The sequence below is a fragment of the Amblyraja radiata genome, chromosome 2 (assembly GCF_010909765.2).
Source record: "Amblyraja radiata isolate CabotCenter1 chromosome 2, sAmbRad1.1.pri, whole genome shotgun sequence".
Classification (NCBI taxonomy): Eukaryota; Metazoa; Chordata; class Chondrichthyes; order Rajiformes; family Rajidae; genus Amblyraja; species Amblyraja radiata.
Window position 1 is genome coordinate 119,689,775 of NC_045957.1, and position 12,388 is coordinate 119,702,162.

Here is a 12,388-nt window from a genome sequence, read left to right on the forward strand (position 1 = left end):
TGGGCCAAAGGGCCTGTTTCCACACTATCATTCTAAGACCAAAAAAAAAATGGCCTGCACTTCAGCTCTCCCAATTGAAAGTTATAAAGTCATCGAGTCATACTGCCAAACGTGTTTGTTCAACCTCTCCCCAAAGTTCAGGCCCTCGAGTCCTGGCTACATCCTCGTAAATTGAAATTCGATCCATGAGAAAATTGGTGAAGTTGAGATGCGTGAGATTGCAGCGGATACTCACACTCTGATTATCCTTGGCCAAACTTGACGGGATGGAATACAGCCCCCTGGCCCTGAACCCCTCGGCTTGTATCTGATGGGTCGCTCCCTTCAGCGCAGAAGGGGGAATGTCGTACAGCTGCAGAGAGAAAGTGAAGCTTTGTCAGAACTTAAACCAAATTCTGGGCTCCAGTCTCAACCCCGAAACGTCACCCGTTCCTTCTCTCCAGAGATGCTGCCTGGCCTGCTTGTATTCACTGGAATTCAGAAGGATGAGAGGATATAGTCAATAGGTGCAGGAGTAGGCCATTCAGCCCTTCCATTCAATGTGATCATGGCTGATCTTCCCCAATCAGTACCCCGTTCCTGCCTTCTCCCCACAACTCGTACACCCGTACTAATCAAGAATCTATCTGTCTCCGCCTTAAAAATATCCATTGGCTTGGCCTCCGTCTGTGGCAATGAATTCCACAGATTCACCACCCTCTGTCTAAAGAAATTTCTCCTCATCTTGCTCCTAAAGATACGTCCTTTAATTCTGAGGCCACGGCCTCTGATCTTAGACTCTCCCACTAGTGGAAACATCCTCTCCACATCCACTCGATCCACACTATTCGGTAAGTTTCAGCCCCTCATCCTAAACTCCAGCGAGTACAGGCCCAGTGCCGACAAACGCTCATAATATGTTAACCCACTAATTCCTGGGATCATTCTTGTAAACCTCCTCTGGACCCTCTCCAGAGCCAGCACATCCTTCCTCAGATATGGGCACCAAAACTGCTCACAATACTGCAAACGCGGTCTGACCAGCGCCTTATAGAGTTTAGTTCAGTTTAGAGATACAGCGCAGAAACAGGCTCTTCGGCCCACCGGGTCTGCGCCGACCAGCGATCCCCGCACATTAACACTATCCTACACCCACTAGGGATAATTTTTACATTTACCAAGCCAATTAACCTACAAACCTGCAAGTTTTTGGAATGTGGGAGGAAACCAAAGATCTCGGAGAAAATCCACGCAGGCCACGGGGAGAACGTACAAGCTCCGTACAGACAGCACCCGTAGTCGGGTTCGAACCCGGGTCTCCGGCACTGCATTCGCTGTAAGGCAGCAACTCTACCGCTGTGCCACCTTGATGGCCCAATGTAATGCTCAGAGCCTGAGCATTACATCCCTGTTTTTATACATTAGTCCTCTTGAAATAAATGCATTTGCCTTCCTTACTACCGATTCGACTCGCCAATTAAGTTTTTGGGAAATCTGCACCAGCATTCCCACCTTTCCTTGCAGCAACATCCTCGTAAGTCGTATATGCACGCTTTCCAGCTTATTGGCATGAACTGAGCGGCCTATATAGATGCGCCGCAGAAAGCGTTTTATCCGGATGCATCACAGCACGGTTTGGGAACAGCTCCATCCAAGACATCAAGAAATCGCAGAGAATTGTGGACGCAGCCCAGACCGTCGCACAAACCAACCTCCCTTCCATTGACTTCATCAACACCTCACTCTGCCTCGGCAAGGCCAGCAGCATCATCAAGGACCAGTCTCATCCCAGGTCACTGCCTCTTCTCCCCCTCTCCCATCAGGCAAGAGGTACAGAAGTGTGAAAACGCACACCTCCACATTCAGGGACAGTTTCTTCCCAGCTGTTATCAGGCAACTGAACCATCCTACCACAACCAGAGAGCGGTCCTGAACTATTATCTGCCGTTTTAGTGACCTTCAGACTACCTTCGCCTGGACTTGCACTAGACGTTATTCACTTTATTCCCTTATCATGTGTACACTGTGAATGGCTCGATTGTAATCATGTATTGTCTTTCCGCTGACTGGTTAGCATGCAACAAAAGCTTTTCACTGTACCTCGGTACACGTGACAATAAACTAAACTGAAACCGTTTTGCGGTTGTCCACTCCACACCTCCCCGCTACGAGTTATTGACCTACCCCTTGGTGATGAGCAGCTGGGATATCGTACATCTTTTGCCTCGACAGAGAATCGTAGACGTAGCCTTGTCCACATCTGATTGGAGTCATCACCTGTATAAAGGAGAAAGTTCAACAGATATCACCAGATAGAAAACATAGACAATAGGTGCAGGAGTAGGCCATTCGGCCCTTCGAGCCAGCACCGCCGTTCACTGTGACCATGGCTGATCATCCCCAATCAGTACCCCGTTCCTGCTTTCTCCCCATATCCCTTGATTCCGTTAGCCCTAAGAGCTCTATTTAACTTGCTCATGAATACATCCAGTCAATTGGCCTCCACTGCCTTCTGTGGCAGAGAATTCCACAGATTCATTATTCTCTGGGTGAAAAGGTTTTTCCTCATCTCAGTCCTAAATGGCCTACCCCTTATTCTTAAACTGTGGCCCCTGGTTCTGGACTCCCCCAACATTGGGAACATTTTTCCTACATCTAGCCTGTCCAATCCCTTAATAATTTTATATGTTTCTCTAAGATCCCCTCTTGTCCTTCAAATATTTCGGTGAATATAAGCCCAGTCGACCCATTCTTTCATCCTATGTCAGTCCCTGAGTCCCAGAGAGAAATATTTCTGTAAGCATTTTTACAGTAGGTAAAGGTTGAGTAAATACACTTTATTCAGAATTAAAAATATATACAAAATTAAAACTGTGCAAAGACACTTCGAGTCTGAAGAAGGGTCTCGACCCAAAACGTCGCCTATTCCTTCGCTCCATAGATGCTGCCTCACCCGCTGACTTTCTCCAGCACTTTTGTCTACCTTCGATTTTTCCAGCATCTGCAGTTCCTTCTTAACCCTACCTTCTCATTGTCAGAATATTCAACATCCCTCCAAACCCATCCCATCCATGTACATGTCTAAATGTTTCCCAAATGTTGGGATAGTCCCTGCCTCGACTACCTCCTCCGGCAGCTTGTTCCATACACCCACCACCCTTTGTGTGGAAATGTTACCCCTCGGGTTCCTTTTAAATCTTCACCCCTCATCTTAAACCTAAGTCCTCTGGTTCTCGATTCCCCTACTCTGGACAATAGACGTGTGCATGTACCCAATGTAATGTTGGACATTTTCACCCTGGGGAAAAAGGTTCTGGCTGTCTACCCTATCTATGCCTCTCATAACTTCTGTGAGTTTAGTTTAGTTTAGAGAAACAACGTGGACACAGGCCCTTAGTTCCATCGCGTCCGCCCCGACCAACGATCGCTACACACACCAAGGACAAGTTTACATTGATACCAAGCTAATTAACATATAAATCTGCATGTCTTGGGAGTGTGGGAGGAAACCAGGAGCACCCGGAGAAAACCCACGCAGGTCACGGGGAGAACGTACAAACTCTGTACAGACAGCACCCGTGGTCAGGATCGAACCCGGGTCTCTGGCGCTGTGAGGCAGCGACTCTACCGCTGCACCACTCCAAAGACGTACAGGTTTGTAGGTTAATTGGCTTGTCAATTGTCTTGTCAATGTAAATTTTCCAAAGTGTGTGTAGGATATTGTTATGTGTGGATATCACTGGTCAGTGCGGACTCGGTGGGCCGAAGGGCCTGTTTCCGCGCTGTATCTCTCAACTAATCCATCCATTGGTACCATCTGCACAAAACAGATGGTGGACCCACTAATTCTAGTGACTACTTTGCCTCGGGGTGTGGCCTGTTTTCCTCTGCCTGATGTATACAAAACAGAATAATGCAAAAATTATAATTTTTTACAAAATTTACTGAGCAGCTGGGAGAAAAATCAAAGATGCCTCGCTGCACAGAATCACACAGCATATCAAGTCGTCAAGTTTATTCGTCACATACACATACGAGATGTGCAGTGAAATGAAAAGTGGCAATGCTCGCGGACTTTGTGCAAAAAACACAAACTACAAACAGAATGGAACAGAATCACATATTCTTTTACATATTGAATATTGTGGGCGGAAGGAAAAAGGGAAAAAAAGACAAACAAAACCAGTAATTAAAAAAACCCAGTCGAGTGGTTCAGTAAAGTTAGTCCCTGGTGAGATAGGAGTTTACAGTCCTAATGTCCTCTGGGAAGAAACTCCTTCTCATCCTCTCCGTTCTCACAGCATGGCAACGGAGGCGTTTGCCTGACCGTAGCAGCTGGAACAGTCCGTTGCTGGGGTGTAAGGGGTCTCCCATGATCTTGTTGGCTCTGGGGTTGCACCTCCTGATGTATAGTTCCTGCAGAGTGGCGAGTGAAGTTCCCATAGTGCGTTCGGCCGAACGCACTACTCTCTGCAGAGTCTTCTTGTCCTGGGCAGAGCAATTCCCAAACCAGATTGTAATATTTCCAGACAAGATGCTTACTACAGCCGTCGCAAATGAGGAAGCTTTTTGTAAAATAATTCCTTCTCAGGAAGAATGAAAGCAAATGAAAAATAAGTTTAAAAGATAGGCAAAAATGCTGGAGAAACTCAGCGGGTGAGGCAGCATCTATGGAGCGAAGAAAATAGGCAATGTTTCAGTTGGGGGTTCAGTATTGATGTGGATAGAGACCTGGCTGGCAGACAGGAAGCAAAGAGTAGGAGTAAACGGGTCCTTTTCAGAATGGCAGGCAGTGACTAGTGGGGTACCGCAAGGCTCAGTGCTGGGACCCCAGCTATTTACAATATATATTAATGATTTGGACGAGGCAATTGAATGCAACATCGCCAAGTTTGCGGATGACACGAAGCTGGGGGGCAGTGTTAGCTGTGAGGAGGATGCTAGGAGGCTGCAAGGTGACTTGGATAGGTTGGGTAAGTGGGCAAATGCATGGCAGATGCAGTATAATGTGGATAAATGTGAGGTTATCCACTTTGGTGGCAAGAACAGGAAAGTAGACTATTACCTGAATGGTGGCCAATTAGGAAAAGGGGAGATGCAACGAGACCTGGGTGTCATGGTACACCAGTCATTGAAAGTAGGCATGCAGGTGCAGCAGGCAGTGAAGAAAGCGAAAGGTATGTTAGCATTCATAGCAAAAGGATAGGAGCAGGGAGGTTCTACTGCAGTTGTACAGGGCCTTGGTGAGACCACACCTGGAGTATTGCGTACAGTTTTGGTCGCCTAATCTGAGGAAAGACATTCTTGCCATAGAGGGAGTACAGAGAAGGTTCACCAGACTGATTCCTGGGATGGCAGGACTTTCATATGAAGAAAGACTGCATAGACTTGGCTTGTACTCGCTAGAATTTAGAAGATTGAGGGGGGATCTTTTAGAAACTTACAAAATTCTTAAGGGGTTGGACAGGCTAGATGCAGGAAGATTGTTCCCGATGTTGGGGAAGTCCAGAACAAGGGGTCACAGTTCAAGGATAAGGGGGAAGTCTTTTAGCACCGAGATGAGAAAAACATTTTTCACGCAGAGAATGGTGAATCTGTGGAATTCTCTGCCACAGAAGGTAGTTGAGGCCAGTTTATTGGCTATATTTAAGAGGGAGTTAGATGTGGCCCTTCTGGCTAAATGGATCAGGGGGTATGGAGAGAAGGCAGGTACAGGATACTGAGTTGGATGATCAGCCATGATCATATTGAATGGCAGTGCAGGCTCGAAGGGCCCAATGGCCTACTCCTGCACCTATTTTCTATGTTTCAGGTCTCGACCCGAAACGTTGCCTATTTCCTTTGCTCCATAAATGCTGCCTCACCCGCTGAGTTTCTCCAGCATTTTTGTCTACCTTCGATTTTCCAGCATCTGCAGTTCCTTCTTAAACAAAAAGTTCAAAAGATATTTAGTCAGCTACATGGATAGGACAGGTTTAGAGGGATATACGGGCCAATTGCAGGCAGGTGGGACTAATGTAGATGGGGACATGTTGGTCGGTGTGGGCAAGTTGGGCCGAAGGGCCTGTTTCCACAATGTATCACTCAGTTTCCAGATAGGCCACCTTAAATTGTGGGTGGGTTCGATCCCGACTACGGGTGCTCTCTGTACGGAGTTGTACGCGACCTGCGTGGGTTTCCCCCGGGTGTTTGAGGATCACCAATGGGGTAAGTAACAGGCAGTTGCAGATTTAATGCGTTGGAATGAAGTCTTCTATTTTAACATGCTTATTATGTATCATTATGGAAGAATTCGTCGTCCCGAGATGGCTTTGGACGGCAAGAATATAAAAAGCACGAAAGCCCATGAAGGCTTCACAGGGAAGATAGACACAAAATGCCGGTGTAACACAGCGGGGCAGGGCGGCATCTCTGGAGAGAAGGAATGGGCGACGTCTCGGGTCGAGTCTCTTCTTCAGACTGGTTAGGGATAAGGGAAACGAGAGATATAGACGGCGATGTGGAGAGATAGAGAACAATGAATGAAAAGCCCCTGTCCCACTTAGGAGACCTAAACAGCAACCTCTGGTGACCTTGCCTACCACCCAAAAAAAAATCAAGGTCGAGATGACCTGCAACCTCCCACGCATATGTTGAAAACCTTCCTCGACTATGAAGAAAACCGGCTTCAACTAGACCTGCGACTAAAATATTATCGATTTTTAAAACGGCAACCTATTTTTAGTCGAGGCCGGTTTTAATCATGATGAAAAAATAGCAGCAACCTCGATGAAGCCTCAACCACGCGAAAACCACTTTCAACCATTAGGGAGAGTGACCAAAACCTCCGGTGACCTCATGGAAACCTTGGGTGGCGGGCAAGGTCACCAGAGGTTGCTGTTTAGGTCTCCTAAGTGGGACAGGGGCTAAAAAGATATGCAAACAAAGTGACAATGGTAAAGGAAATGGGCCATTGTTAGGTGTTGTTTAAGGGCCTATCCCACTTGGCGATTTTTTTCGGCGACTGCCGGCATCATATCAGTGTCGCTAAAAGATTTTGAACATTTCAAAATCCAGCGGCGACAAAAAGATTGTTGCGACACTTGAAAAAAGCACCGTGCGTCATTACGTCATCACGCCGCGTCACAACGTCATCATGCCGCGTCACACCGCGTATTTTTCGGCGACCTGATACGTCAGTCAATGATGCCGGCAGCGCCGAAAAAAATCACCAATTGAGACAGGTCCTTTAGCTTAGTTTAGAGATACAGCGTGGAAACAGGCCCTTTGGCCCACCGGGTCCGCGCCGACCAGTAATCCCCTGCACAGTAACGTACACAAACGCTAAGGACAATTTTAACATTTACACCAAGCCTATTAACCTACAAACCTGTACGTCTTTGGAGCATGGGAGGAAACCGAAGATCTAGGGGAAGACCCACGCAGGTCATGAGGGGGGGGGGGGGGGGGGGGACACGTACAAACTCCGCACAGGCAGCACCCGTGGTCGTGATGGAACCCAGGTCTCCGCCGCTGTGATGCAGCAACTCTTGGGTGAAAACGAGAAGCTACTGGGGCTTGCGGTGAACACCTGGTTTTTAAAAGAGCAATCGCGGAACGTGGGAACGGGCTGAGGAAGAAAAGAGAATAAAGTCCTAATGGGTTGTCGAAACCAATCGGTTTTTCACGCTCTGCGCTGCTTTGTACACTTCTAAAGGGCAGGGTGGGACAAAGGTCACAAAAAGCAGTCAGGTCACCATAGATCAGATGACCTTTCAACCCCAGCTTATGGCTACGCCAAATACTGACAGAAGCAGGTGGTTTTTTCCCCTCAAAGAAAGATAAAACAGGAATCCCAGACTCCACGCTGAAGTTAAACATAGAAACATAGAAAATAGGTGCAGGAGGAGGCCATTCGGCCCTTCTAGCCAGCACCGCCATTCATTGCGATCATGGCTGATCGTCCCCAATCAATAACCCGTGCCTGCCTTTTCCCCATATCCCTTGACTCCACTAGCCCCTAGAGCTCTATCTAACTCTCTCTTAAATCCATCCTGTGATTTGGCCTCCACTGCCCTCTGTGGCAGGGAATTCCACAAATCTCTGGGTGAAAAAGTTTTTTCTCACCTCAGTCTTAAATGACCTCCCCTTTATTCTGAGACTGTGGCCACTGGTTCTGGACTCGCCCAACATTGGGAACATTTTTCCTGCATCTTGCTTGACCGGTCCTTTTATAATTTTATATGTTTCATTGGTCCATGGATTGTGCAGCCCAGGAACTGCACAATTGTTGGTTTAATATTTTTTTTAAACCCACAAAGTTCAGGAGGTGAGCATCAAGAAACTGCAGATGTTGGTTTAAATCGAAGGTAGACACAAAATGTTGGAGTAACTCAGCGGGACAGGCAGCATCTCTGGAGAGAAGGAATGGGTGACGTTTCGGGCCGAGACTCTTCTTCAGCGAGTGTCACAACTGAAGAAGGGTCTCGGCCCTAAACGTCACCCATTCCTTCTCTCCAGAGATGCTGCCTCTCCCGCTGAGTTACTCCGGCTTTTTGTGTCGATCAAAGTTCAGGCGTGGCGTTGCCAAGCCGGAAAGGGCGCAGAGAAGATTTACGAGGATGTTCCCAGGACTCAAAGGGCTGAGCTACAGGGAGAGGTTGAGCAGGCTGGGACTTTATTCCCTGGAGCGCAGGTGGATGAGGGGTGATCTTATAGAGGTGTATAAAATCATGAGAGGAATAGATCCGGTAGACGCACACTCTGAGTCTCTTACCCAGAGTAGGGGAATCGAGGACCAGAGAACAGAGGTTTAAGGTGACGGGGAAAAGATTTAATAGGAATCTGACGGGTAACGTTTTCACTCAGAGGGTGGTGAGTTTATGGAACAAACTGCTGGAGGAGGTAGTTGAGGCTGGGACTATCCCAACATTTAAGAAACAGTTAGACGGGTACATGGATAGGACAGGTTTAGAGGGATATGGGCCAAATGCAGGCAGGTGGGACTAATGTAGCTGGGATATTGTTGGCCGGTGTGGACAAGTTGGGCCGAAGGGCCTGTTTCCAGGGTATATCACTCTATGAATCTATCAGTAACCCAGTGGGTCAGGCAGCATCGCAGTTTAACACAACATGCTGGAGTAACTCAATGGTCCAGGCAGCATCTCTGGAGAAAAGGAATAGGTGACCTTCAGGGTCGGGACCCATTCCTTCTCCACAGAGATGCTGCCTGTCCAGTTCGGTTGCTCCAACTTTTTGTGCCTCTCTTCGGTGTAAGTCTGCATCTGCAGTTCCTTCCGAACCTGTTTCCCCCTAGGATGGAACTTACTAATACAATGGAGGGGGGGGGGGGGGGGGGGGGGGGGTGGTGATCACCTTACTGCGTGAGGAGCAAACGGAAATACATGGGCCAAGGTGGTTACAGAGAGGGTGGTGGGTGCCTGGAACACGTGGCCAGGGGTGGTGGTGGAGGCAAATACGATTGTGTTTCAGAGGCTTTTGGATAGGCACATATACAGTGGCTTGCAAAAGTATTCATACCCCTTGAACTTTTCCACATTTTGTCACGTTACAACCACACACGTAAATGTATTTTATTGGGATTTTATGTGATAGACCAACACAAAGTGGCGCATAATTGTGAAGTGGAAGGAAAATGATACATGGTTTTCAAATTTTTTTACAAATAAAAAACTGAAAAGTGTGGCATGCAAAGGTATTCAGCCCCCTTTACTCTGATACCCCTAAATAAAATCCAGTGCAACCAATTGCCTTCAGAAGTCACCTAATTAGCAAATAGAGTCCACTTGTGTGTAATCTAATCTCAGTATAAATACAGCTGTTCTGTGAAGGCCTCAGAGGTTTGTTAGAGAACATTAGTGAACAAACAGCATCATGAAGCCCAAGGAACACACCAGACAGGTCAGGGATAAAGTTGTGGAGAAGTTTAAAGCAGGGTTAGGTTATAAAAAAATATCCCAAGCTTTGAACATATCACGGAGCACTGTTCAATCCATCATCCGAAAATGGAAAGAGTATGGCACAACTGCAAACCTACCAAGACATGGCCGTCCACCTAAACTGACAGGCCGGGCAAGGAGAGCATTGATCAGAGAAGCAGCCAAGGTAACTCTGGAGGAGCTGCAGAGATCCACAGCTCAGGTGGGAGAATCTGTCCACAGGACAATTATTAGTCGTGCACTCCACAAATCGGGCCTTTATGGAAGAGTGGCAAGAAGAAAGCCATTGTTGAAAAAAAAGCCATAAGAAGTCCCGTTTGCAGTTTGCCACAAGCCATGTGGGGGACCCAGCAAACATGTGGAGGAAGGTGCTCTGGTCAGATGAGACCAAAATTGAAGTTTTTGGCCTAAATGCAAAACGCTATGTGTGGCGGAAAACTAACACTGCACATCACCCTGAACACACCATCCCCACTGTGAAACATGGTGATGGCAGCATCATGCTGTGGGGATGCTTTTCTTCAGCAGGGACAGGGAAGCTGGTCAGAGTTCATGGGAAGATGGATGGAGCCAAATACAGGTCAATCTTGGAAGAAAACCTGTTAGAGTCTGCAAAAGACTTGAGACTGGGGCGGAGGTTCACCTTCCAGCAGGACAACGACCCTAAACATACAGCCAGAGCTACAATGGAATGGTTTAGATCAAAGCATATTCATGTGTTAGAATGGCCCAGTCAAAGTCCAGACCTAAATCCAATTGAGAATCTCTGGCAAGACAAGCTGTTCACAGACGCTCTCCATCCAATCTGACTGAGCTTGAGCTATTTTGCAAAGAAGAATGGGCAAAAATTTCAGTCTCTAGATGTGCAAAGCTGGTAGAGACATACCCCAAAGACTTGCAGCTGTAATTGCAGCGAAAGGTGGTTCTACAAAGTATTGACTCAGGGGGGCTGAATACTTTTGCACGCCACACTTTTCAGTTTTTTATTTGTAAAAAAATTTGAAAACCATGTATCATTTTCCTTCCACTTCACAATTATGCACCACTTTGTGTTGGTCTATCACCTAAAATCCCAATAAAATACATTTACGTTTGTGGTTGTAACGTGACAAAATGTGGAAAAGTTCAAGGGGTATGAATACTTTTGCAAGCCACTGTAGATAACAGACATAGAAACACAGAAAATAGGTGCAGGAGTAGGCCATACGGCCCTTTGAGCCTGAACCGCCATTCGATATGATCATGGCTGATCATCCAACTCAGTATCCTGTACTGCCTTCTCTCCATACCCCCTGATCCCTTTAGCCACAAGGGCCACATCTAACTCCCTCTTAAATATAGCCAATGAACTGGCCTCAACTACTTTCTGTGGCGTGGAAATTCCACAGATTCACCACTCTCTGTGTGAAAAGAGTTTTTCTCATTTCGGTCCTCCTCCTTATCCTTAAACTGTGACCCCGTGTTCCGGACTTCCCCAACATCGAAAACAATCTTCCTGCATCTAGCCTGTCCAACCCCTTGAGAATTTTGTAAGTTTCTATCAGATCCCCCCCTCAAACTTCTAAATTCTAGCGAGTACAAGCCGAGTCTATCCAGTCTTTCTTCATATGAAAGTCCTGACATCCCAGGAATCAGTCTGGTGAACCTTCTCTGTACTCACTCTATGGCAAGACAATAGACAATAGGTGCAGGAGTAGGCCATTCGGCCCTTTGAGCCAGCACCGCCATTCAATGCGATCATGGCTGATCATCCCCAATCAGTACATAGATATACATAGAGAATGGGGGCATGTTTTTAGTTTTAGTTTCAGACATACAGGGCGGAAACAGGCCCTTTGGCCCACCGGGTCCGCGCCGACCAGCGATCCCCTATCCTACACACACTAGGGACAATTTACATTTATACCAGGCCAATTAACCTACAAACCTGCACGTCTTTGGAGTGTGGGAGGAAACGGGGAGAACGTACAAACTCCGTACAGACAGCACCCGTAGTCAAGATCGAACCCGGGTTTCCGGCGCTGCATTCGCTGTAAGGCAGCAACTCTACCGCTGCTCCACCGTGACCTCATGTGAATTGAGCACTGGTAGATAAGAGTTGGTCTTGGCATCGTGTTCAGCACAGACATTGTGGGCCGAAGGGCCTGTGTCCACACTGTAACGTACTGTTTTTACGTGACGTTTCGGGTCAGTCTGAAGCAGGGTCCCAATCCGCAATGTCACCTATCCATGTTCTCCACAGATACTGCCTGACCCGCTGAGTTACTCCAGCACTCTGTGAAACGTCACCTATCCATGTTCTCCACAGATGCTGCCTGACCCGCTGAGTTACTCCAGCACTCTATGAAACGTCACCTATCCATGTTCTCCACAGATGCTGCCTGACCCGCTGAGTTACTCCAGCACTCTGTGAAACGTCACCTATCCATGTTCTCCACAGATGCTGCCTGACCCGCTGAGTTACTCCAGGA

General features: G+C 47.4%; 1 protein-coding gene across 1 annotated transcript in view; it reads right to left on the reverse strand.

Annotated features, from left to right (window-relative positions):
• Positions 1–12,388, reverse strand: part of nedd9 (neural precursor cell expressed, developmentally down-regulated 9) — an 83,882-nt gene that overhangs the window by 14,226 nt on the left and 57,268 nt on the right. Inside the window, exons 3-4 of the mRNA XM_033014479.1 lie at positions 2,164–2,256; positions 236–352 (exon numbers count right to left, since the gene is read on the reverse strand). Of these exons, the coding sequence (XP_032870370.1) occupies positions 236–352; positions 2,164–2,256 (210 nt within the window). The remainder of the gene's footprint in view (positions 1–235; positions 353–2,163; positions 2,257–12,388) is intronic.